General features: G+C 34.0%; 2 protein-coding genes and 1 pseudogene across 10 annotated transcripts; 2 read left to right on the forward strand and 1 right to left on the reverse strand.

Annotated features, from left to right (window-relative positions):
• Window positions 1-7,434: 7,434 nt before the first annotated feature.
• On the reverse strand, window positions 7,435-15,502 carry LOC114282430 (asterix-like protein). Its single transcript, XM_028225105.2, has 3 exons — window positions 14,349-15,502; window positions 11,917-12,017; window positions 7,435-7,704 (listed from the first exon to the last, which is right to left on the reverse strand). Exons 1-3 carry the CDS (start codon window positions 14,508-14,510, stop codon window positions 7,638-7,640), a joined length of 330 nt encoding a protein of 109 aa, XP_028080906.2. The 5' UTR covers window positions 14,511-15,502; the 3' UTR covers window positions 7,435-7,637.
• Window positions 9,356-11,248, forward strand: LOC145823238 (V-type proton ATPase subunit a3 pseudogene; annotated as a pseudogene). The gene has a single exon (XR_014365518.1). The product of XR_014365518.1 is annotated as a V-type proton ATPase subunit a3 pseudogene (transcript).
• Window positions 15,503-17,551: 2,049 nt separating the features above from the next.
• On the forward strand, window positions 17,552-26,902 carry LOC114282431 (uncharacterized). Of its 8 annotated transcripts, XR_014327726.1 has the most exons (10): window positions 17,558-17,919; window positions 18,009-18,093; window positions 19,154-19,195; window positions 19,990-20,155; window positions 20,438-20,490; window positions 20,623-20,844; window positions 21,466-21,512; window positions 22,929-22,985; window positions 23,085-23,140; window positions 26,486-26,902. XR_014327726.1 is itself a non-coding variant. In XM_082866641.1 (9 exons), exons 1-9 carry the CDS (start codon window positions 17,642-17,644, stop codon window positions 26,538-26,540), a joined length of 1,005 nt encoding a protein of 334 aa, XP_082722767.1. In that variant the 5' UTR covers window positions 17,558-17,641; the 3' UTR covers window positions 26,541-26,902. The 8 variants fall into 8 exon arrangements, 7 of the variants coding, with proteins under 7 accessions (XP_082722768.1, XP_082722767.1, XP_082722764.1 ...); XM_082866641.1 differs by lacking the exon at window positions 23,085-23,140; XM_082866638.1 differs by lacking the exons at window positions 22,929-22,985; window positions 23,085-23,140; window positions 26,486-26,902 and adding exons at window positions 25,273-25,336; window positions 25,435-26,048.
• Window positions 26,903-27,580: the final 678 nt, after the last annotated feature.

The following is a 27,580-nucleotide window of genomic DNA, read 5'->3' on the forward strand; positions in this document are numbered from 1 at the left end:
ATTAATGAGCTCATGTCTCATAGTAGCTCCTGCAGAGAAAATATTTCAATATACCAATAATGCTACAAACATAGATGAATGCTTTGAATTTTGAGGCGACCTTCTTGGTGCTGAATTATTGATGCTTTGTAAACTGACTTCATTGTATCATTTTCATACATCAATAATATCTCTCTTTTTGCCGATTTTAAAAAATAGATGAATGCAGTGTTGTCAGCATTATATTTGCAGATTAGGTTTAACTGCTACAATTGAAAAGTAAGGGAGCAAAGTAGAATTAAATGTAAAGTGCAGGGGTTTAAAGTGTAATTTACTTAATTTAACCCGATTAATATAAAGAAAGTGAATTGTTTTGAATGAGTGATTTCTTCTTCTTACCATTCATATCAATAACCCCTGATTCAATAAGCTTTGGAATGTGAGGAAGCAAGGGTAAACCCCTTGTTCCCCCTGGCCACATTGCAGCTTGCTCAATTCCCATCTCTCTCGCAACCTCCAATATCCAGCCAAGGGTTGGATCTGCTATGACACACCTAATCTTCTCTGAATGCCCAATCTTTTCAATCAAGTCCTTCAAATGACCGGGCATGACTCTCTGAATATTCTCCAACAGTTTAAGGGCGTCCTTCCGATGATCATCATCATCAGGTCCCAATCCGTCAGGAATCAAAACTAGTCTAACCTGGTTTTATTTTTCTTCTTCATCCTTGTGATCCAGCATAGCAGCCATAATCTTGGCATGTGTGAACTGTGTGTTAATAAATGTGACTTTGATACCATAATCAACTATTTTGTGTGACAACTTCTAGAGAGGTGTGACATGCCCTTGTGCCGGGTATGGCACAACCATTACATGTGCTTGCTTGCCCATCATGGATACCAAGGCTTGTCGTCAACGTCCCTGGTGGAGTGATTTTGAGTCCCAAAAATAAGCTTCTTTAGTAATGGTGTGGATTCAAGTCACACAAACAATCTCTCTAGTAATAAGGAGCTTTAGGCCTCGTTTGGCAAGTGCCTCTTTTAGTTAAAAAGTTATTAAAAAAAATTAAAAAGCCAAAAATTCATATCAAAAAGTCAAAAATTCTCTTTTCTTTCTACTTTTTGTACATCTTTTTGTAAAAAGTCAAAAAGTCATCCCAAACATACTAGTTTTTTTTACATCACATTTTAGTCAAAAAGTAAAAAAATTACTAAAAAAAGCCTGTTCCCCAATGAAGCCTTAGTCGCTTTTTTTTGACAACGTTTAGATTTATGAATTGGTGTTGTTTCTCTTTTGGATGGGGCACTAATACTTACGCTTAAGCTTTTTGTTAAACAAAAATTAATAGGGATTACGATGTACCTCTTGTATAAAATCATCCACAGAAAATTGTCTTGCTTAATTTCGAGTCCTCCACACATGCAAATATTATACCAATTCTTCAATAGTAAGGGGTTGTTTGGGACATTCTAAATAAGTTTACTTTTTATCTTTTTAGATTAAAAATTTGAGGTTGAAAATATGGATGCTTTGGTTAATTTTTTGACTTTTTATGAAAAAATGTGTAATAAAAAATTGTAGGGGTGAGCATGATCGGGATTGGACCGGATTGAAATAAAACTAGAACCAATCCGTTATCTACGGTTCCTGAAAAATTAGAACCAATCCAATCCGTTTAAATCGTGGAACCAATCCGAACCAATCCATTTAAATACGGATTGGATCGGTTTAGGACCACGGATTTACATAATTAAATAACAAAAAATATATATAACACTTTCATTTCATAAAAATATAAGCATAGCACCATATTACTTTCACAATAGCAACATATTTTTTCATAATAGCGACATACTGTTCTAGAATTTAAATAATGATAAGAAAATTAGTTCCACCATAAGTATTTAGACCATTACAAATTAACACTAAAAACTAGCAAACAAAAATAATAAAAGAAGATATTATGCGAGTTTAGGTTTGGATCTAAGTTTTCTATAAAATAAGAGAAGATACTATTCCGGAGGATGTATAATAAAAATATAGACTATTTGGTATACAGTCCGGATCGGTTCCAATCCAAAATCGTGGGGTTCTATCCGGAACCAATCCATGAACTACGAATTTTTAATTTTTCAATTCGGAACCGAACCACGGATTCAAAAAATCAATCAAAACCTACTAGATTGGACTGGACTGGATCGGATTACGGATTTCACGAATTCCTTGCTCAGCCCTAAAAAATTGTAAAAATTGATGTGTAAAGAAAAATTCGAATTGGGAGTTATGCAGTCATAATTGTTGACTTTTGGTGAATAGTATTAACTTTTTGACTTTTTGAGTAACTTTTTGACTTTTTAATTTTTTTACAAGTTCCCAAACTTGACCTAAGACTACTAAAGCTTCAAAGGCACTTGGATGATGACCTTAGCTATATTATATATAGAACAAGAAAAAGAAGTTCAACCAAAGAGCTACACAAAAACGTTCACTCTTCTCATTTTGTTCTCTTTCTTTTTCCTTTTCTTGTTCTTTTTCAAGGAAGAGAGATATATATACCCACAAGTAGGAATGGCAACGGGGCGGGGCGGGGCCGGGGATCACCCTCCCCGTCCCCGATCCCCGACGGTCAAATTTTCCCCGGCCCCGGCCCCGATCCCCGACGGGGATCCTATCACTGCCCCCACCCCCGCCCCCAACGGGGATCGGGTTTCCCCGACCCCGAGCATTCCCCGGCTAACACAGAACACAGATCAGATCAGATTTAAACTGATCTAACACAGACACAGATCAGATTTAAACAACATCACTCACACAGAAAAACAGATTTAAACTTAAAAAAAAATACAGATTTAAACTTTAAAAAAAAAAAAATTGATACACAGATCAGATCACTCACACAGAAAAAAATTGATCTAAAAAAAAAACAAAAATTGATCTAACACAGAACACAGATCAGATCTCACACACACACACACACACACACACACACAGATCTAAAACAGACAGATCTGAGCGATGCCGTCGGTGGGTTCGGTGGTGGTGACAGAGATCGAGATCGAGAGTGGCTGGCGGTGGCTGTGGGTTCGGTGGTGGTGGCAGAGAGACAGACGTTGTGCGGCGGTGGTGGTGATGTCGCCGTCGGTGAGAGAGAGGGGGAGTCGGGGCCAGCGGTGGTGCTGACTCGCCGTCGGGGCCAGCGGTGGTGCTGACGTCGCCGTCGGTGACCGCGAGAGAGAGAGTTGACAGCGAGATGAACGAGAGAGTGGGAGAGAGTTGAGATGAGAGTGAGGGTCCCTGAGAGATGAACGAGAGAGAGAGTTGAGTTGAGAGATGAGAGTGAGGGAGAGTTGGTTTATTATTATATATATATATATAAATATAAGGGGTATAAACGTAATTTCACTTCGGGGAAATTCGGGGACGGGGGCGGGGCCGGGGATCGGGCCGGGCCGGGGATCAAACACTGATCACCGTCCCCGGCCCGTGACAGATCGGGGATTGATTTTCAAATACCGTCACCTCCCCGTCGGGGGTATTTTTCGGGGAAAAACCGCTTAAATCGAGGTCGGGATCGGGGATCCCCGTCGGGCCGGTTTCAAATTGCCATCCCTACCCACAAGCGCATTTTATTGCCCCGTTTGGTATAACTGTTAAAACATACTATAGATTATACCTTAACAGATTATAAATTATGACTTTAATCAGAAACTGTTAATCTGTTTGGTGTAACTGTTGGATTATAGATTTAAGTTGCTGAGTAATGTTTGTTAAATAAGTTGTGAAATAGCTTTTTCAATTAATTTTTATTTTTTGTTATTCACTGCTTATCTACATTCCTCATAAAAAAATAATAATAATAATTTATAGTTCATTTGAGTCTTTTTTTATTTTTAAAAAAATAAAAAAAATCTAAGAATATAATCTAAATTAGCATATTCACAGTAGAAACTCATAATCAGAAGTAAGAGATTAACAGCTTCTCAGAATCAACTTTTTTGAGTTAAAATAAGTTATTAGAATCAAAAATTATTTAAAAAAAATTTTAACCAAACAATCTAAAATAATTTTTTCAAAACTAAAAGTTATAAATTAGCTCGAAAACCCAAACAAATAACCCATTGCCAACCAGAAAAATACAAAAACAAATCATGAAAGCAAATTCTATGACTTGACATGACAAGGCACAAGAATGGCTTGAGCGAGTGCGGGCAACATTGAGTAGCGTAATCCACCTACTACATGCGTATTATTCACTACTGGTCGAAACCGGTTATTTTAATAATTTTTTAATTTTTTTATTAAAATATGAGATAAAAAAATTTATATATTTAAAATAATTTTTTAATTTTTTATAAAAAGATTTACAAAAAATAGAGAAAACAAAAGAACCTTTGATTTTTTGGGTATAATTCGTAGACTTTTTAATTTCTTTAATAACTTTTAGACCAAAAGTATTATTTCCTAAACAAGGTCTCTTGGCCATTGATTTGTGTGGGTCTCATGTAAACTCATACAAATTACTGGTGAAAATTAATTTGTGACATTTTTTTAAGAACTCTTGACATTTCATCTTTCTAAGTCATCTTCTTTACAGCTTGCGGATTGTTTTGTAAACAATCTAAAAAAGTTTAAAAAATTACTATAAAAAAAAAAATCAATTATTCTGTATATTTTTACATAAAAAAGTCAAAAAAATCAACAAAAATAGTCACTTTCCAAAATCAACCCTCACGTGCATTTTGGAAAGTAGGTTAAAAGATGGATTTTTTGTTTTTTTTTTAAAAATGTGTAAAAAAATAGAGAGATAATGAGTGTATTTGGTTTTGTGTTTTGAGATAAATTTTTTAAAAAAAAATTAGAGAGAGAGTTTAGAAATTTTTTTGATTTGTTTGGTTGTATGTTTTGAAAATAGTTTTGAAGTTTGGAAGTTTTGGATGATTTGATATTTTGTTGTAATTGAATGGATATGTATGAGAGAAAAAGTGATTGATAATGAGAGAAGAGAGAGAAAATGTGATTGATTAATGTGTAATAGAGAAAAGTAATTTTGCAATTTTTTTTAAAAAAAATTTGTAACCAAACATGTTTTTGAAAATATTATTCAAAAACAAATTTTCAAAACAGTAATGATAGAGGGCCCGAATTTCCCAGGCTCGAATGGCTCGAATTGACCAAAACGACGTCGTTTTGGACACAAAACAACACAAAACGACGTCGTTTTGGTCAATTCGAGCCATTTGAGCCGCGAATATTGTGGCCACCAAACATTTTTCTTTTCAAAATGCAAACCAAACACATCTAATGTGATTCAAAAGAGGTTAAAAGTCAAAAAATTACTTTTAAGCTCCTTGCCAAAAGTGACCTCAATTACTTAGACCTATTGAGTTTTGACTTCTGATATGGTGGATTTTCTTCTATGGATTTAGTGTATTTGTCAAAATTAAATTGATATGATATGTTTGATTTTCTTCTATGATTAAAAGTCATCTTTTAGTTTTTAACACATTTTAAGTTACATCATTTCTCACATTTTTTATATATATTTTTTAAAAAGTTAAAAAATTAATTTTTAACCATATTCCTAAAACAACCCTAGTGTTGGGTTCTCTACTATGGATTTAGTGTATTTGTCAAAATCAAATCGGTATAATATATTTGGTTTTCTTCTATAGACAGTGTATTGAGTTTTAACCTTGATATGATTGTTTTTCTTCCATGGATTTAGAGCTTGTTTGCGATGTGGGTTGGCGTTTCGACGTTTTTAGTGTTTTAGTTATTTTAGTCTGAGACTAAAAAGTCTCGTTTAAAATAAACTTTTTTGACTTCTGTTAGAAAAAAATAAAATAATTATGAATTGAATATGATATTTTATCCTATTTAACTAAAATAACATATTTTATCTTATATAACTATTTTAGCCTAAATATTCTTTCTAAACAAGCTTTTAGTGTATTTATCAAAGTTAAATCGATATGATATGTTTGGTTTTCTTCTATGGATTTAGTGTATCTGTCAAAGTCAAACGATATGAATTTTGTCCTATGTTATTACGATATTTGTAATTTGTCACTCGATTTTGTAAAATTCTTCTTGATTCAGTCATGGGAAAAGGACTTCTTGCTGTCATAACATTATAAGTTGCTTTGTTATCATCGAAGTTCTATGGTTTTCTCTCTTTTTTTTTTTCTCCACTAAAAGTCAATTATTAGGTGTTAAATTAAGGTCAAATTTGAAAACTTGTAAAAAAATTAAAAAGTTATTCAAAAAGTTAAAAAATTAACACTATTCACCAAAAGTGAACAAATACGACTGTACAACTCCCAATTCGAATTTTTCCCTATAAATCAATTTTTATAATTTTTTATTACACATTTTTTCATAAAAAGTCAAAAAGCTAACCCCAACATCCATATTTTCAACCTCAATTTTTTAGTCCAAAAAAACAAAAAATACACTTATTTAGGACATCCCAAATAATCCCTAATTCTTTAGAAGGGTTGAAACTTACACCCACCTTGTAAAAAAAAAAAGTGTTTTGAGTAGATGATTAAAAATTACTTTTTAATTTTTTTTAACTTTTTTGTGAGAAAGGGAAGTGAATTAAAAAGTAGAAAGTCGCTTTTAGCTCACTTCCAAAATAGCTCAAAAATTTACCCTCCAAAATCTCTCCCTGAGGAGAGACTTGGTGGCCGCTAACTAGACTAAAATCCCTTGGAGACTTGGTGTACGCACACTTGATGCATACATATGTTTATTCTATGGATTTAATGTTTTTGTCACATTTAAATCGACATTGATTTTGCCTTTCGTTTTTAAACAAATAATTTAGATTAAAAACAACAATAGTAATTCACCAACATATCATATCAAAGGCATTAACTTATCTAGTTTTTTACTTAATAGAACTAGACAAATAATTTAGATTGAAAATAAATTAAAATATTAAAATTTAAATTAATAAAATTTAAAACTCATGATTTATTTATTAAAAATCCCCAACCCTAGATTTATTTATTTATTTGTAATTTCTCCTAATTTTTTTAAAATAAAAATAAACAACAGACTAGTTTTAGTAAACAAAAAACTGTATATATAATTCAAGACTGCAACTAGTATATAATTCACCAACATACCAAATCAACGTCTGTGAGGGCATCCAGCCAAATACATTTTTATCTCTTAATTCTACATTTAGGTAATCCTATATTTTAATAGAAATAATCAAATACAAAGTTTCATAAAGAAAATAAATTTTCTAAATTTTTTAGCGGTTTCACTTTTCCTGCCTAACACATCTAATTATTTAATTTCTGTGTGAGCTTCAAATCTTGTGGCAACCAAACAGGCCTAAACTAATTTCAGCAGGCACTGTAATAGCCATAAAATTCTAAATAATCAATGCAATCAAAGCAGAGTGGTTGTTTACTACGTCACACTGAACAATACCACAACACTTAAAAAATCAAAGCAGAATAACCACAAAAAGATGGTTCAGTGAGAGCCAAAAATGAAAACATATCCAGTATCAGAGGGTACATCTAGGTTAATCTTTGAATTTTTCACATCAAATTTCGCTACTTAATTAAGTTGAAATGCAATTAACGCAAAAAGGATGCTCGGATTAATTGTAACATCCGAATACAAGATCTAAGAAATCTTAACTTTGGGGTGGTGCTGGTCGAGCAGGCCCAAAGTAGTTCGTCATCAATCCCATTATAGCAAACCTGGTGTTGAAAATATAAGTTAAAAGAAGTCAGCAACTACACATAGGTATTGATTATTTTCATAAGAATTTTTGCAATATCTTATTAAACCCTTGCATCACCAAAATAATAACAAATAATGCATAGGCATTAGTCATTTTCGTAATATATACTTAGAAATAAATCATGGTATCTTTGCCCCAGAGAGAGAGAGAGAGAGAGAGAGAGAGAGAGAGAGAGAGTGCATACGTGTAGACACCCCATTGTGACCAGCTATAATACTTAGTCCTAGAGCTGAGCTGTTGCCCTATGACAATGATATGGAAGTATATTTAGGAAGAACTATGTAACCAACTAGGCCTAGCCTAATTAGCCACCATGCCTTCCTTAGGGCTTAGTCCCTAGAGAGGTCATGGGTTCACTCCCCTTAGGGGAGTTGAATTAAGGGAGTGCAAGCATTTTAGGTGCTTTGACAACGATGGGGGAGGTTTTCTCTCATAGGTACTAATCTAACAACTAACATTTGCAGATCCAAAAAAAAAAAATTAGGAAGAACTCTGTGAACTTAGCCTTTACATGGAATTACTTTAGGCCTGGAGGTCCATTTTTGTTCATTGTTTTGCCAAAAACCAAACCCTTTTTGTGCCTCAAAATGACAAGGACCGAACCCTTTAAAGATCTCTCCTAAGACAGTACAATTTTAATTCATGTGGAGACATCTTTTCAAAAATATTTGGCTTATTTTCAAAATTCATGGGAACACTCATTTTTCAAGTCTTGAATAAATACACCTTTGTCAGATAAAACCTATAGTGAAGCCCTTAAGGGGCCCAAGTCATGGGGTTCAACACTTGGAAATATATTTACCCTTCAAACATTTTGGTGCGATTCTAGCTTGAATGAGCAGCTATTCTCATTCATTGCCTAAATCCTACTTAATTTGTAACATGTTACTGCTTTCCTTATCTATCATCATGAATCTAAAAGTTTAACAAATTTGAAGTAATTGAACTAATAAAACCGAGCAGAGGCCAACCTAATGGTTGGGCAAAATAGTTGTCTCACACCTTCCCATCTTATGCCTTAGACCCCCCCGAATTCAGTCCTCTTTGGTTGAAGCATGTGCCTTATCTATGAAGTCTTCTTTTAAGGATTTTAGGTTTCTTGAAGGCACCTTGAGAAAAAATCAAGTGGCGACTTCGTCATAGGATCTCCAATTTTAATGACCATTGGTCTTGTTCCTTCCTGTAAACTCCTCACATCCCTCAGTTATGACTCTCAATCCTTTACCCAAAAGATGTGTGGACCTCGGTTTGTCCACATTAAGAGCTTGTTTGGGGTGTGCTTATCTTTTTATCTTTTTTGGATCACATCACCTCTCTACTTTTCTGCACATCTTTTTGTTAAAACCTATCACCTACTTCACCCACTTAAACCTACTCCACTAAACCTAACCCACTACACCACTACCACCTCACCTACTTCACTAAACCTAACCCACTACACCACTACCACCTCCACTTCACCTACTCCTTACCTACTACACACTCACCCTCTTCTATATATAGGAATCATGAATCATTGTAATAAAAATAACATTAAATCAATCAATAATACAATTCTCTTTATACATTAAATTTCAACATGGTATCAGAGCAGGTTTAGAACCTAATATTTTCGCTTCCCCGGCGGGCGGCAACCTCACCTTAGCCGCCCGCCGGACCTCAACCTATTCCGTTTATTTTCTACACATACCTTCCCATCATTCTCTCTCTCTGGTCAGAAGCTTGGAGACATCACAGAAATGACCTTTGGTGGTCGCTATGTGATTTTGATGATGGCACTCTTTTCATGCTACTACTGCAGGCTTGATTAAGGTGGGTGACACATATCCATTTGGAGTGGACCCTGTCTGGCATGGTTCCCGCAGTGAGTTGCCATTCCTCAGTTCGTTAAAGATGAAAATGTCAATACTTCTCGGGGTAGCCCAGATGAACCTTGGAATCTTTTTGAGCTATTTCAATGCCAAGTTCTTCCGCAATAGCCTGAATATCTGGTTCCAATTTGTTCCCCAGCTGATATTTTTAAATAGCCTGTTCGGTTACCTTTCCCTCCTCATCATTGTAAAATGGTGCACTGGTTCAAAAGCTGATTTATATCACGTACTGATATATATGTTCCTCAGTCCCACTGACGAACTTGGGGAAAACGAGTTTTTTGCTGGCCAGAGAACAGTTCAGCTTGTACTGCTGCTGCTGGCCCTCGTTGCTGTTCCATGGATGCTGCTCCCAAAGCCTCTTCTTTTGAAGAAACAGCATGAAGATAGACACCGCGGTCAGTCCTACGTGCCACTTCAAGGCACAAAAGATTCATTACTATTGGAGGCAAGTCATGATTCCCATTCTCATGGGGAGGAATTTGAGTTTAGTGAAATTTCCGTCCATCAACTTATACATACGATAGAGTTTGTACTTGGAGCAGTCTCCAATACAGCTTCATACCTTCGTTTGTGGGCCCTCAGCCTTGCCCACTCGGAGTTGTCCACCGTATTCTATGAGAAGGTTCTTCTTCTTTCTTGGGGGTACAACAATATAATCATCTTTATTGTGGGCATCAGTATTTTCATTAGTGCAACTGTTGGTGTGTTGTTGGTGATGGGTGGAGGAAAACAGTGGGTTTCTCTTGCTGGGTTGGCACACTCGACCCCTCATGTCACCATATATAAAATTGATATTGCTCAGGAGGAGCTTGGAAGCAAATTAAGCGAATTAAATATTCACTCTGTGCCAGCACTCCACTTCTATAAAGATGACAAAAAGGCTGCTGAACTGATTGGTGCTGATGTTCAACGAAGGATAGCCACACTGCTTCTCTCTCTCTCTCACTTTGCACCCACTCTCCCAATACCACCACTATGGCCACTTTCCTTGTCCCTCCTTTATTTTCACCATCATTTCTTTCAAACTTTTAAAAAATCAAAAAGTACAATTATTTAGATCATTCCAAACAACCCCTAAGTATTGGTTATTTTCATAATAAATATTCTTAGAAATTGTATTTAGCATTTGCACCCAAAACACCATAAAATGCCAACACGTGTAAAGCACCAAAGCTATGACAACATGAAAGATCACTAGCAAAGCCCATCGACTGCCATCACTATTGTTGTGAAGTCCATCTTCATCTTCTTCTGCTTTCTACTGCAAATCACCAACCATCACCATAGATCCCACGACTTACTTACCCTCATCTATCTTTCCATACCCACCAACTCTCTCACACACACACAACCAAGTCGAAAAAAGCCTAAGTCATTGGAGACCTTAACGGAGGTGCAAATCTATGGTGGGATGAGATGGGAATGGCTGATGTCGAGAATCCACAACTGGGTTCTTTCTTCTTTTTTTTTCTTTTTTCTTGTTTTGGCCATGTTGGACAAGTGGTCAACGATGGTGATCTCGAGTAAAAAATAAACCTATGATAGCCCATGGTCATGTAGCCACTAAAGGCCAAGAGTTGCTAATGGGGGATTTGCAGAGAAACATGAGACAAAGACAATTTTCCTTTCTTTTTTTTCCTCTTAAAATTACTATAATGTCATAATTCAGTGATTTAAGGGTAATTAATTTCCAATAAAAGTGGTTATAATGCTATCAAACCTCTACTGTGAAGTAGGATAGCAATCGGCTTATATACAAAAAAACTAGCATATGCACTGTCTGTTTCCTGAGCACGTTACATATTCATTGTATAACCAACAAAATTCAATCAATACCCATAGATTGATTGTTTTAAATGCAGTCAGATGAATCATCAATCACATATTATCAATATTCAAAGGGCTATACTAATTTTAAGATGACAAAAACAATTGAAGACTTCTAAACTAAAGTCCTTCTAAATTTTGGGACGTCTCTTTACTTTTGCCATGAACTCAAATTAAAAACTGAATTTGCAACTTGATATGCACTGGGAAGTAGATCTCATTATTTATATTCAAAACACTCCAACAGTAATAATAGTGAAAGAACAGTTCTTCACAGGTTTCTCATCCCTAGTGGAAAGCTTAAGACGCCACATTGTCATCAACGGAGAGAACTATTTTTATGCAATGGTGATTAGACTTGTCCAAAAGAAACCAAATTCAGATCAATTGCTCATCAATCAAGTAAGCTAAACAATACAGAAGGCACTTAATTTAGCATGTGTCAAATATACATAAGAGCTACTTACATCATGGCCATCGAGATCTGCTTAAGATCATTCTCCATATTCTTCATATTGGCAAGTGATTGAGCACAGAATATGATAGCGAGCCACGAGCCAAGCTTGTACTGCACATAGATTGTGAATGCAAACCCATCAGGAGTACATCCTAGCAAACCCATGTTTTTGAAACATAGAAACAAAGCAATGTCTATACTAAGGCCATCTCCAGCCCTTAATATTTTACTCAAATTTGAATAAAAAGCTTTATTTGATATGAACCAATCCAATTAACAATCTCAGATTTAAGCATAAATTTGAGTAAAAGATTCACTAATGATAGAGTAATAAATTTGAGAGCCACCAAACAACCTCAAAAATTTTGAACAACACCTAAAAAAGCCACCTCTTTTTCCAAATTTATTTTGTCATTACTGAATCTTTTTTTTTCCTGGTCTATACAAATCTAAAAGTAAAACTTTTTGAAAAATTCAAAAAAAAATTTGAAAAAGCCAAAAAATCCACTAAATTTGGCTTATTTTTGCCTTTTTTGGAAATTTATTTTTAATTTTTTAAGTTTCCAATTTGTCCAGCTAAATCAAGAAGCCTAAAATTTTTTTAAAAAATCAAAAAAAAAAGTTCATTAAACACGAAAATAAGCCCAAAAAAACCACCAAATAATCAAACCCTAACACTCCGTTTGGATGGAGGGGTTTGCTGAGAGAACCAAAAAAGAAGAAAGAAACGGTGAGAATAGGAAATCTTTTTACTTGTTTGGATGGTTAAGTAAGTGAAAAATGATAAGAAAAGGATTTTCACCAAACCTATATTTTTTTTCATACCAAAAATGGTGAGATTTTTTGAGAAATGAATTGAGTTTAATGAAAGTTTTCTAAAATATCAAAATTACCCTTCTAAAAAAACAAAGCTTATTAATATGGAATGTTATTTTGATAAAATGAAATACAACACTTTCCTTTCTTTTCTCTTATTTATTCTATCCAACCAAGATAGGTGAAAAACCACATTCTTTTCTCTTTTATTCATCCAAATATAATGGTGAGAAATCATAATCTCTTCTTTTCTTCTCTCACCTAAGCACAATCATTTCTTTTCTCACCTCACCGCACGATCCAAACAAAGTGCAAAGGTTTGACATATGGGTTGGGGCTAAATTAGCAAATAAAAAGACAAAGGGAAATTCTATCTGCACACCATACAAACTCTCAGTACACACCACAAAAATGTTCGGATATAAATTTATGAACAAATATCAAATGTTCAGATATAAAGTAATGAACAAAAATAAATTGTTCAAATATATAACCCTTCGATTATTTATATTCGAACAACTACTTCGTATTCATAAATCTAAATATGAATATTTGATATTTCTTCAAAAATTTATATCCGACTACGTTTGGGGTGTGTACTGAGAACTTGTATGTTGTGTAAATAAAAATAGCCAAAGACAAAATATGTCAAAAAAGTCAACCAGACAAAATATCACATACAAACTATAATTATTTCATTTTTTCACCCACAACTATTAAATCAACTAAAAAAATCAAAACTTTATCCTTACCACACTTTTTTTTAATCAGACAACTAGTTAAAAAGCCAGGCTAACAAAAGTTTATCCAAACGAAGCCTGAATCTCCCACGGTTTGAAAAGGAAAAAAAAGAAGAAAAAAAATTTGAGAAAAACTCAAATTGGTACAGGTTTGGGTGAAGGAGTTTTTTGAGAGATTTTTACACAAATTTCAATTTGATATATGTTTGAGTCAAGGATTGGAGCAACTCTAGTAAAATTTACACTATGTTTGGGAACTTAGGAGAGGAAATAAAAGAAATGATTACTTAAATAATAAGAGAAAAGAAAAGAAAAGAAATGATTGTGATTTCTCTCCTTTTTGTTTGAATAAAGAAGAAATAAAAGAAAAGAAATGATTGTCATTTCTCTCATTCTTTTTTGGTTATGTTTTATTAAGAGAAAAGAAACTATTTTATGTTATATTACCAAAATAACTTTTTTATATTTTCAATCATTTTATTTCTTTTATTTTTATAGAGACAAAATTGATATTATGAAAATAGTAGTTTCTTTTCTCTCCCAATCTTTCTATTTTTGGAAAGATTGAAAATGAAGGTTACAAGAGAAATGAGTCTCTCTCCCTTTCTCTTCATTTCTTCCCATTTCTCTCCACTTAGGTTATCCAAACAAATAAGATAAATACATATCACTCAATTTCTTTTCTTTTCTCTCCAAATCACTCAATCCAAGCATAGCGTTAGAGATTCGGCGAAATCAAAAGCTTCACTTATTTATTATCCAAATAAACCCTAATAAGCGTAAAAACACCATATATAGAGACATATACAGGTATGATTATCAAATTGAAAACCAGATCGAAGATATACATGTATACATATATATATATATATATGGATATACATACACGGAACATGACGCCGGCTACGGCGCAGATGACGGCAATGAAACCGGAGTAATCGATGGGAAGTTCTTGAGGAGACACCATCGATGATGCGAACGGCTTTGCAGCTGAGGGCTGCCGTGGATCATTCGCCGCCGATGATGATGAATTGTTGTGCGACGACATTTCTCTGATCTCTGTCTCTCTCTCTTCAGTGAACAACAATGGCTGCAAAAGGCGATTGGCTTATGGCCTCTTGGTTGGGTTGGGTCATCAGAGATCTGGCACGGTCACCACAAGTTACGTGCCGGTTTGGGGTACGGTCGCGTGTTGTGATTGGTTTAAAAAAAATAAAATTTATAATTTTATATTAAGTATTAAAAATATATATATGATTTTATATTAAGTAATTAAAAAAAAATATAAGAAAATAGAATGGTATGCAATTAATTATTTTGTATTAAGTAATTAAAAAATATAAAAATATATAATAATTTGTGATTGATTAAAAATATTCCTGCATCAAGAAATAATTTTTCCACAGTTAGCTTAGGGTTGGATAAAGTTTGGATAGTGAGATCTAGTCCCATTTGAATTACATAGCAATGTATTATGTTATTTCAAGTTAGACTTTTCTTAAGTGTGCAACTTACACCTTACACTTACGCTTTTTTATTTGCTGTCCTGTTTTATGTTTACACCTTCCACTTACACCTTTTGTGTTGGTTGCATATGATGTGCAACCTTAAGGGGTTGCACACCATAACAGCACCCTTTCAAGTTTAGTTTAACTTGATGTTGGACTTACGTCATTTTTTGGATGGGTAAAAAATGTTAGTTTATTAGTTTTTTTTTTTTTTAATTATATTACCTCTTTGCTTTTTATATATCTTTATGTAATAAATAAATTGTACTTCTCAAAATAACTCTTGATTTAATCATCTCAAGTTTAATTTAAAAAAACTTATAATTTTTAAATCTATCTACTTAAATTGTAAACAAAATATAAATTATTAAAATAGTCAAAAATTTAAAAATTGTTGTGACTATATTTCATTAATTTTGAATAATGGTTATCATAGCGGCGGTGATAATGTAATCTTCTCCACCATTTCATCCCTTTCTATTTTCAACAAACTCACATTTCTACCACCCTCCATGGTCCCCGCTTTCTACTCTACCATTCCCATCTCATAACCCCTATCTTACCCTTTTCATACTTTATATTGGGTTGAGCAGCGGATATTTTGATTCGTCTAAACCAATCGAATCGAGCTAACTTGTTGCATTTTAAATAGATACGTGATGACGAGCGGATAGTTACAGATTGATTTTTTTTCAATTCATCTAGTTTTGGACAAATGGCAAGTTTGAGGTTCCTTTGACTACAACCGAACCGCTAAACCGCAAACATCCTTAGTAATTTGTAAGACTTTGTATTTTTAATTTGTTTAAATATTTTGTTTGTGTTTTCAATTGAAAAAGAGTTTAAATATTTTATTGTATTTTCAATTTGAAAATCCCTTTATCAAATGGCAAGGGTTGATATTTGGTATTTTTATATAGAAAATATAAGACTTAATTTGGTCATTTAAAAAAAAATCAAATTAAATAGTTTTTGAATAAAAAAAAACTAATAAAATAGTTTTGATAATGCATGGTTTTCTTATATGTATTTATTATTAGTATTTGACAATTTACTTAATAATCTTTTGGTTATGTTGAGTTGGATTGTTATTCAAAAAAATGTTAACAAATTATTGTATTATGTTCAGAATTTATAAAAATTTAAACCGCCAAATCGATTCGCATTTATCCGCTAATCTGTCAACCTGCATCCGTTAATTCGGCGAATACGGATTGATTTTTTTCCAATTCACCTATCCAGCGAACGGATGGCGAATTAGAGATTTCTTGACCGCAACTGAACCATGAACACCCCTACTTTATATAATACATTAACTTTACGATAATTTAAATAGAATTTTGTAATGTAGATGTGTTTAGTTTAAACAACAATGATTCATCCCACTAAAAATATCACTACTAATAGCACTAATACATTAAAAAAATAAAAAATAAATAAAAAAAATACAACTCCAAGACCAAAACATCACATCATTAATGACGGGACCCACTGCCACCTAATTAGTGGGAGCACTAATTAGTGCTCCCAAGCATTTTTCTTAGTTTAAATCATTAAATACGATATAGAAAACAATTAATAATTTGGCTTCTCAACTCAATTAGCAGTGCCTCTATAATTCATTTCTTCTTCGTACTACAAGTGAAAGAAAAAAATGTGAAGACTCCTATTATATCCCACCCTTTTTCTTTTTTTTTTGTGCCCATTTTGCTCTCTCTAAAATATCTAAGATGTGTTATATTTAAAGTTAATAAGGTAAAATGGGTAAGGTTTGGATTGATTTTGGGTGAAAGATTAATAAGTTTTGTATTATCAGTTATTTTAATGCTAATTGTGTTAAAATTCCTTAGTTGATTTAACATGGCAAATACATTGAAATTATAACTCTTGTAAAAAAAAAATTTGTTTGGTTCTAATTTTTGAGCTTAAATTTTTTGAAAGCTGAGTTTTTTTATTTTTCATATTTTTTTTTATTTTTTAATGAATTTTTCTAATGTTTTAAATAATTTTTTACATAACTTAGATGTACTTAAAAAGTAAAATATTTATAAATAAAAAAATAAATACACAAAAATACAAAAATATATTGAATTTTTATATTTTTGATATTTAGTGCATTTTTTTTAAAAAAATCACAAATATTATAATTTTTAAATATATTTATGTTAGGTATATTTAAAAATTAACAAAAAACAAATAAATATTAAAAAAAATCAGTAAAAAAAAACTTAATTTTCTAAAAAGTGGATTTAAAATTATGAAAATAAGGTGATTATAATTTATCTAAGATAAAATAAAATAAAATTTATTTTGAAAATTTTAATACAGGACCTTTAAAAATAGTATAATATTATGTCATTTTTTTTATAATTATAATCAAGTTTTTTCTTCAATTATATTGTTATTTTAATTATAACTCATGAATTTTTATAGTTATAATTCATATGATATTTGGTTATGATTTTTATTTTTAATTACTACTCAAAATCATTAAAGTTATGCTTTTTTTTAATTTTAATTACTACTCAAAATCATTAAAGTTATGCTTTTTTTTATTAAAATTATGTTTTTTTTTTCAGTTATTATATGGTGCATATTGTGTGAGCCATACCATAGTGTTTCCTAGTTATTTCACTCGTAGGGAACGACAACCTCTGACAGACATTTATCAATGGAAGAAAACCAGGCTCCGACTACCCCTTCACGCCCTATCTCTCCTCCACCTTCTTCTTGGAAATCAACACAGTCGAAGCTTCAAAACCCTAGCACAGAGTCCTCTAGACCAACGCCTCCACCGCCTTCAGTGACTCGGCTATGGAGACCAGCCGCACAGCGAAACCTCAGGAACCAGTGGACCAAATTGGCTTCTTACAGACAACAATGGTCTTCTTCTTCTTCATCTTCCCTATCTCAAGCCACTTCTCTCGTCAATTCCTATCTCTCCCAAAGGCAATTCCTTGTATATACTTGTATTTTATCACTTGGGTTTGAATTTTTAACATCAAATTAAGAGTTTTTCTGAATTGGGTTTTGTACAGGTACATGAATGATATGGAATTGGGTGTTCTGAGCGATATGCCCAATATTAGGAAGAAAGCTTGCTGGAAGTTGCTTAAGCAGCAGGTGATTTTCTTGTTTGAATTGCATTGGGCTCAGTTTGTTTAAGATGAAAGAGATAGAAAGTGAGGGAAAGAGAAGAAAAAAAACTTAGGGAAAGTAGTAGAAAACTAATTTTCTTGTACAACCCATAGTAGCATTATAACTAATTTTTCATTTCTTGTATAAAAAAAAAAAATAACACAAGAAATATTGAATGTGTGAGTCATCTATGACCAAAATTTTAAAATTTTCTATCTTTTTCTTACAAAATTTTCATCTTAATCAAATGCTTGCAAGAAAAAATATTTTATTTTCTATTTCTTTTCTGTCACTTTCTACCAATTTTTTTTTTTCCCTTTTTAATCAAACAGAGCCTTGAGGATATACATTGATTGTGAAAGTACGGCACTGTTTTGACAACTCTGCTGAATTATGGAAATTTGTGAAAAGTTAATAGGATTTAGTGTGGTACTAGTTGAAAATTTTTAGGGTAATTGAATTCTTGATGAAATTCAGCATATGACAAATAGTTAGGAACATAGAAGGTGCTGTGAACTTATCTGAGTTGGAGGAGGTGTTGTCTCTATCTCTATATTGGCTAGTAAACAAATACTGAAATTTGGAATGTACTCTACCGAACCACTGGTTGTGTGGTGTGATGCTCAGATTTTTTGAGTGAGAGCATTTGATTGATGAATTGAACCACAGGGGGAAAGAGGAAGAAACCAGGGATAGATTTGGGAGGAGGAGGCAATTTTGATATTAAGTATATCATTGCCCGTTGCTAAATGCCTGATAAATTAATTTGGCTCGGTTTGGAATATGTCTGATGCTGAAACCAAATGGACTCTTGAAGATTGTCGTAGTTGACTAAGAAATAAGAGTGAGTACGATTAGTACATTAGGGCTTTTGGTTATCTTTTTTTGATCAGAGGCTTTGGGTTATCTTGCAAACAACTTTTATTCTAAATAAGCAAAGCCCCTTTAACCCATCATGTAAAGAACTTTGGTTCTGTTTTTCTTTAAATTATTAAAAAAAAATATCATATCTTTGGTAATACTTACGGAAAAATCTTTCTTTCAGGAGCTGCATCGGAGAAACCTTTTATCATTTTACAAGGATATGGTATGTAAATATGATAGGTATATTTCATTAGAAAACCAAACACATCTTTGCTTGAAAAAAAATTAAATTAAATGTTCAGTGCATTTAGAGAAACAATTTTGTAATTGCGTTTCATCTATATTGTATAGTTGTAGTTGCAGTATTTTATAATATCCCCAAATTGTGTAATCAACCAATAAGAAAGCTATGGAGATGTATGTCTACATCAGAGACTACCACAAAACTGTTAACTCTAACTGTGAGATTTTGTACATTATGACATTCAAAAGAAATGATTTCTTATTACAAGGAGAGGTGAACTTTTATATGTGCCAACTTGCATTAGGATTTGCTTGACTGGTTCTTGCAGCTGATATCTACAAATATGAGGTTTAGTAATTTAAAGCCAACATTTATACAACACTCTTAAGGCATCCGTCAAACTAATATTATGTTAAAAGTGTACAATTCTTTTGCTTTATCTCATGATTATGCACGTGTATATCAGAATGTATGTCTGTAGCATATGCTTGCAATGTGCTGTTACTGAAATCTTCCAAGTGAGTCTGTTGTTATTCCTGTTTTCAGAGTTGGGGTTCATGCAATGATCTTGACCCAAGCTGTTAAATTGTTCTTTAAGACACCAATAAACAATAGATCAGAAATGAAAATTTGATTTGATCTTGGTACAATACTTATTACTATTTTTCATGTGTTGATTCATCTTTTCATGATGATCTAGCTCTATTTTAACCAGGTAAATTAGTAGAGGGAAATAATGTGTTGTTGGTCTTTAATTGTTAGTATACCTATAGGTGGCTGCTGTAGTGCACGTGGTCAACGCCAGTAGATCTATGAGGAGTTTCATTAAAGGGACTAGTAGTCCGCTTGTGCAATTTTCTAACTTTTCAGAGGATAAGAATGACAATGGTGATGGCGGAGGGATCCCAGTATTTGCATTTTGGTCAATCTCTAATTTTGGTATGTTCATATCTGCAATTCTTTTCTGCTATGTCTACTTCTTGTAGAAATTTGATGCATCAATTCACCATGCAGTTGGCACATCGTTGCCCAAGTAGTAGGCTCAGTTCTTTTAATATAAGAAATATTAGTTCTTTTTTTTTTTTTTTCTTTTCTTTTCTTTCTTGTAAGTTGTAAAGCTGAGAACAGAACACAAATTATGGAACTTTTCTTCCATGGTTTCCAGATTCTTCTCATTTTTTTGACGGATATTTAATGTGATCGACTTTCTAACTATTTCAGAGGAGTTTGCAAATGAGCTTGTTCAGATGTTCACATTGGAATTAAATTTGAAGGTAAATGGTAATATCACTTCGCTATTATGAGATTTCTATTTCAGGACAAGAGGATCGGACATGTGTCCAATCATCTGTCCCAATTTGTGTATATTCCCTAAACTTATCTTGGATATTGATTTGAATGAGCAGCGGCTTCTTGTAGTGGAGTTGCTCTCCATCAGTTCTGAAGAAGTTCCGATTAATAGTGTGTCTTGGTTAGACGAGCTCTATCCTGGAGAATTTGATGATTTATGTATATGTGGCTTGTATTCTAAAGAACTTTTTGAACCAGTTCATCCAAAGATAAAGGGTTGGAAATCTGATATGACTGCTGAACATTCTAATTGTCAACCAGACCATGAGGTTTTGCAGGTATTGGTTTCATTGCATTCAACTTCAAATATATAAAAGTAGCTAATGTAGGATGTATTGCATGTACATTTTGTGTTAAAAGTTTGACATATTATATGACTAAATGATTAATTGTCATGGTATTTGCACCATACACGAGGCATGTTCTAATGCATTTATGACATTTGTGGATTAAGTACCCTAATGTTCTACCAAACTTCCGACTACTCTCCAAAATGCCCATCATTCTCATTTAGAGATACTAAAGGTAATCTAGCGATTTTAAATAAGTCAAATTGTGTTCTTGGAGAGGTTGAAACTAATTATTGTGACGGAATATACATAGGAGAGATAACATGCGGTAGGGACTAAAGAGCACACAGTATGTCCTACTCCTCTAGCATAAAACCCTTTCTTGTTCACATGTTACTTTTCGAGAATTGCTCTGTTTGATAGATTTTTTTTTTTCTTCTTATTCTTTGGTTTAATCTTTGGAACTGATCCGTCAATAAAATTGAGGAACATAAATGTGTGAAGGTCAGATATTGCAGTGCTCGCTTCTATCTAGTTCTGCTTTTTGGTTAAATCACTTTTTTATTTTTCTCTTCTAGTTGTCTAAACTACTAGTTGTTTGAGTGGCAGATTTACTTAACAACCTGGCTTGCAGAGGTGAACATAGATACATACAGGTAAAGCGGAATAAAATATTATTTGAGCTAACTTGCCTATGTATTTAATTTGAAACTGAAATCATAAATTTGTGTTGAACAATTCCAGTTGAGATCATTTCAATTCACACACACACTCACACAGAATATTGTGTAGATATGTATATATGGTCGTCTAGTGTGTATATATTCTGAGAGATTGTGCGAGATTAGGTGAATATTTTCGTTTCCTTTTTAGTCTTAGGGTTAGGAGTACTATATAATAAGATGTATCCTTTGTATCTTGACACAAATTGAATATTACAGCTCTTATTTAGAAATCTTATATGGTATCAGAGCCATCTTTGAGCCAAAACCCTAGCAGTCTCTGAGTCGATTTCTCTTCTCTATGTTTTGTCTGGTTCAATTGAAGGCCTCAAGCGACTGTCGTTCGTGGTTCTCTCTTGATTGCAACTTCCCTCAGGTCGCAACAGACAAACGCAGCCTTGCAACCTGACTACCTTTATCTCACGACTGCCTCGACTGTTCTTCTTCACCATTGTCGTTCGTGGTTCTCTCTTCAATTTCGGCTCGAAGTCTTCAACTTTGGACTTCGAACTTTGGCTTCTGGTTCGACTCAGCTTTGACTCTGCTTCGACCTCTCTTGGTTCATCTCAGCTTTAATCTCTCTCTTTCTGGCTCTGCTTGGTCGTATTTGACCATTCGATATCATTCTATTTGATTTATTACAGTTTGACCCCTCAAATTTTTTGGTTTTTACACTTGCACCTTTGGTTTGGCTATTTTGTTTTATTTTGGGTTTATTACACTTAAACCTCACAATTTTCTGGTTCTTATGATGTCTCTGGCTTTTAATGAGTGTGTCTTCTACCATCAAAGGGGTTATTGGAAGTATCATTGTCCCAAAAATGGATATTTGTCTGCTTTGCCTGTGTTTGCCTTGTCTTTTTAGCAGTTTCCGATTAAGTTTTGTGCTTTTCCTTTGAGTACCGCTCGGCCTCCGCCGGTTCTACTACATCTGCTCTGGCTCCTGATTCTAACCTAGCTTCCTTGACTACTCAGCATATATTGTCTACCCCTCAGTCATCCTCGTTTGCCTCCATTATTTCCTCTCGTCATTCAAGTTTGCTTGGGTCTTCTTCAGGTATTTCTTCGTCTATCTGGATTTTTGACTCCGATGCCTCTCATCATATGACTCCCTATCTCTCCTTACTTCAAAATTGTACTCCTCCTCCCTTTCCTATTACTGTCAATGTTGTTAATGGGTCTGATATGTCTGTTATATTTGTTGGGTATGACCTACCATCTGCTATGTCTACTGTCTCTATTCCCTCTGTCATTTATGTTCCTCAGTTATCTGTCAGTTTATTATCTATCAATCAGCTTAATACCTCTGGTTTTGATGTTATCTTTTCTTCTTCTATCTGTTCTGTACAGGATCGGATATCTAAGCAGCAGATTGGGACCGGTCGTAGAGTTTGAGACCTTTATGTGGTAGAAAGCTTACATCTGTCTTATGACAAACTCTCTGACTGCCTTTTCCTTTTTTCAGTTAGATTCTCTGTCTAATCCTTTCTACTTGTGGCATTCTAGATGAGGACATTTGTCTGTTGATCGCTTACGGTCTTTAGCTCAATCTCGTATATTGGGTAAAATTTCTCTTAGTGAACTTACTAAATGTCGGGGGTGTAAACTTGCCAAAATAACAGTCTTACTTTTTATAAAAGTACTTCTATATTTGATACACCATTTTCTTTAGTTCATATTGATGTTTGGGACCCTTCTCCTGTTCTCACCAAAAGGGATTCTGCATACTATGTGTCATTTGTTGATAATTGCACCCGTTACACTTGGGTTTATCTTATGACTTATAAGTCTAACTTCTACCAGATATACCGTACTTTCCAGTCTATGGTCACTGCACAGTTTAGGTCTACTATTAAATTGTTGCGGTCTGACTTGGGCGGGGAATACTTTAAAGCTGAATTCTGTGAATATTTGGCCAAATTGGGTACAATTCACCAAACTTCTTGTACTGATACACCTGCCCAAAATGGTCAAGCTGAGCGTAAATACCGTCATCTCCTTGAGATAGTTAAGTCTCTCATTCTCTCTGCCTCCGTTCCCTCTTCGTTTTGGAGTAAAGCAGTTCTTACTGTTGTTTTTCTTCTCAACCATATGCCTACCCCCTTTTCTTTTTGGTCGGTCTCCTTATGAGGTTCTGTTTTCTCAACTTTCTCATTACTCCCCCTTCATGTGTTTGGGTCTGCTTGTTTTATCCTTTTACCGCATAAAGATAGGACCAAACTTAGTGTCTGGTATGTCCTATGTGTCTTTTTGGTTTATAGTCTCCCTCAGAAAGATTATCGCTGTCATGACCCTGTTTCCCGTCGCCTTTATCTTTTTCGACATGTTGCCTTTCTCGAACGTCTATCTTACTTTTAGCTTCCTCCTCTCACTGCCCCCGTTTCCAAAGAGGATTTGGTTCATATTGATCTGTTTCCTTCTGAGGTCCCGTCTTATGAGTACATCTCCACAGTTCCTCCTGAGCTTGTTTCATCTTCTCCTCCTGCTTCACCTCTGGCTGTTTCTTCACCTCTGGCTGTTTTTTCTCCTTCGGTTTCTTCTCCTCCTCCGTTGTTAGTGTATTCTCGTCTCAAGACTCCTTCTCAATCGGTTGTCTCTACCCCTATTGTTGATCCTCTTGATTCTGACGACTCTGATCCTGTTGCACATCGATATCCTACTCGAGTGCGTCATCCTCCAAACAGGTTGGATTGGTCTAGTACATGTTTTTCTGCATACTATCGTACTTTTTTATCTGCTATTTACTTTTTTTTAGAACCTCAGTCTTACAAGAAAGCCTGTTAAGATCCTCATTGGATTCAAGCTATAAAGGATGAGTTGTCTGCTTTACAGAAAATTAGTACTTGAGAGTTAGTTCCTTTGCCTACTAGTAAGAATCTGGTTGGTTGCAAATGGGTTTACAAAATCAAGACTCATTGTGATGGTTCTCTTGAGCGCTACAAAACTCGTCTGGTTGCCAAAGGTTTTTCCCAAGAATATGGTATTGATTATGAGAAGACCTTTGCTCTTGTTGCCAAGATGACTTCTGTCCAGACTTTTATCTCTGTCGTTGCTGTTCATTCTTGGCCTCTTTATCAAATGGATGTTAAGAATACTTTTTTTAATGGTCATCTCACTGAGGAAGTTTACATGCGTCCTCCTCCTAGCCTTTACCATTTCTCTGGACAGGTTTGTCGCCTTCGACGTGCTCTGTATGGTCTGAAGTAGTCTCCTCATGGTTAGTATGATCGCTTTCAGACTGTTATTATTGAACTTGGGTTTCATCCTTGTGCCCAAGACTCTGCTTTATTTCTTCTCCACACCTCTACTGAATTTGTTGCATTATTACTGTATGTGGATGATATGATTATAACTGGTTTGGACTCTTCTGCTATATCTGAGGTCAAGCAGTATCTTTTTTGCACCTTTGAAATGAAGGATCTGGGCCCATTGCGGTATTTTCTTGATATTGAGGTAGCTTCTTCTCCTAAGGGTTACTTTCTATCCGGCCAAGAATGCCAATGAGGCTATTTATCGTGCCGGTCTTACTAACACCAAAATTTCTAATACCCCCATTGAGCTTAATGTAAAGCTCAACACTACTGATGGTGTTCTTCTAGATGATCCTACTTTATATCGAGAGCTTGTGGGTTGTTTAGTCTGTATGACGATTACTCGTCCTGATCTTGCCTATGTTGTTCATGTGGTTAACCAGATTGTCTCTGCTCCTCGCTCCACATATTGAGCTGTATTGGTTCGAATTCTTCGTTATCTTCGAGGTACTATATTTCAGGGTTTACTGTTATCCTCTACTTCCTCTCTTGATTTGGTGGCCTATGCTGATTCTGATTGAGCTAGTGATGTTACTGATCGCAAGTCCACGTCTGGTTTCTGTATATTTCTTGGCACTTCCTTGATCTCTTGGAAAAGCAAGAAACAAAGTGTCGTTGCTCGCTCTACTGCTGAAGTTGAGTATCATGCTATGGCTCATGCTACTGCTGAAGTTGTCTGGCTTCGTTGTCTTCTCTTTGACTTGGGCGTCCCTCAGTCTTCTCCAACCTCTCTTTATTGTGACAACCGCAGTGCTATTTAGATTGCCCATAACACTGTCTTTCATGAGCGGACCAAGTACATTGAGATTGACTGTCACTTTATTCGTCAGCATCTGCAATCTCGCTTCCTTCCGTCTCTTCGGCTCTACAACTTGCTGACTTCTTTATCAAAACTCACACCACTGCCCGCTTGGCAAACTCTCAGTGTTTTCTGCTAAAACCCTTTGAGTTTGAGCGAGGGTGTGAGAATATTGTGTATATATATATATATATATATATGGTAATGTAGTGTGTATATATTCTCAGAGATTGTGCGAGATCAAGTGAATATTTCGTTTCCTTTTTAGTCTTAGGGTTAGAAGCACTATATAATCAGATGTATCATTTGTATTTTGACACAATTGAATATTACAGTTCTTATTCAGAAATCTTACAGTTATACCCGTGTTATATTTTTTCAATACTGCAAAATTGGAAATATATCAAATTAGAGATGCATGATTTAGAAAAAATAATTGATCCACCGAATTTGAGCTCGCCTGAATTGCCCGAAGTACATAAGCTGAATGTCCAACCAGATGACCTCTCGGACAACCGGCGTACTCTTGTCAACCGCGGCTGTCACCCTTGTCTACCCGTGTGTCAATCGACATCTACCTGAATGACTAGCATTTTACTCGATGACCAGCCGGATGATTGGCATGCACAAATTCGGGCAATTTGGCCGAGCCCAAATTCGGTAGATGTAGCAATGCTCCATAATTTAAGGTCTTTTGCAATCAGCGCTCTAAGGAAATATTTGATTTTTTGTCACCCTATTTTTGAAATTTGGCTTCAATGAAGCAAGATTTGGTAATAATTCTATCATGTTTACAGGGTGGAAGAAATTTTAGCAGTAGTAGGAGAGGAAATGCATGTTAGCCTTTCTTGAAGCTGCTTCTCCAGCGCTACTAGCAGGAGAAATGAATGACAAAGTCCACTGGAGATTTTGATTTTGATTTTGATTTTGGTCAAATCACATATATCAACAATAGAACTCATTAGCAGAGCTGGGAGGTAATTTTGAGCAACATCTCTTACACTATGTTTGGGAACTCAGGAGAGAAGAGAAAAGAAGAATGAACTGTGATTTCTCTCATTGTTTGGATAAATAGGAGGGGGGGGGGGGAAAAAAAAAAAGAAGAAAAGATATTGTTTCTATCTTATCTTGTTTGGTTAAATTATATAAAAGAAAAGAAAATAAATTGTTTTACGTTACATTATCAAAATAATATTTTATAGGTGTTACTTTTATTATTTCTGTTATATCTGAAGTAGTAGTTTTGGTATTACAAGAAAATAGTAATTAATTGATTTTTTCTGTCTTAGAGATTTTCAAAATGAGAACTATAAGATAAATGAGTTCTTTCAATTTGTTAGTGTATGGTGGTATTTTGATCAAAGCTTAGTAATTATATGGTAATGTTTCCAAAAGTGTCCTCCAAATAATTCCTTGATGGGAAATTTAGTTAATACAGATTCTTATTTGGTAAAAAAGGTGACTTAATTTATTTTATTTCATAAACCCTCTAAAGGGAGAGATGAATAATTGAACAAGGACGAAGTAAAAAAATTTTTTTTTTTCAAATAATATTGCCAGTGACATGTTATTGTAAATCTGTTATTGTTAAACAAAGTAACATATTACAATTTATATTAATTTTGATGATAATAATTTATTTCTTTTTAAAAATTTCATAATCAATATAAATTTTATTTGATAAATCTTGATGATAGAATTTTAAAAATACTAATTTTATTAAAAAATGATATCTCAATTAAAAGTTATATTTTTTAAAATTTAATGTTTTGATAATAGTAGTATGTGTTAAATTTTAGAAGAAATTTTTTTTGTATTTATTCTTAATTAAAATTTTATTATGATTGAATTTTGATCAAATCCCCCTTCTTTGATCTTGCATTATCCCCAAT

The sequence above is a fragment of the Camellia sinensis genome, chromosome 4 (assembly GCF_055761805.1).
Source record: "Camellia sinensis isolate YWXY chromosome 4, ASM5576180v1, whole genome shotgun sequence".
NCBI classification, from domain to species: Eukaryota; Viridiplantae; Streptophyta; class Magnoliopsida; order Ericales; family Theaceae; genus Camellia; species Camellia sinensis.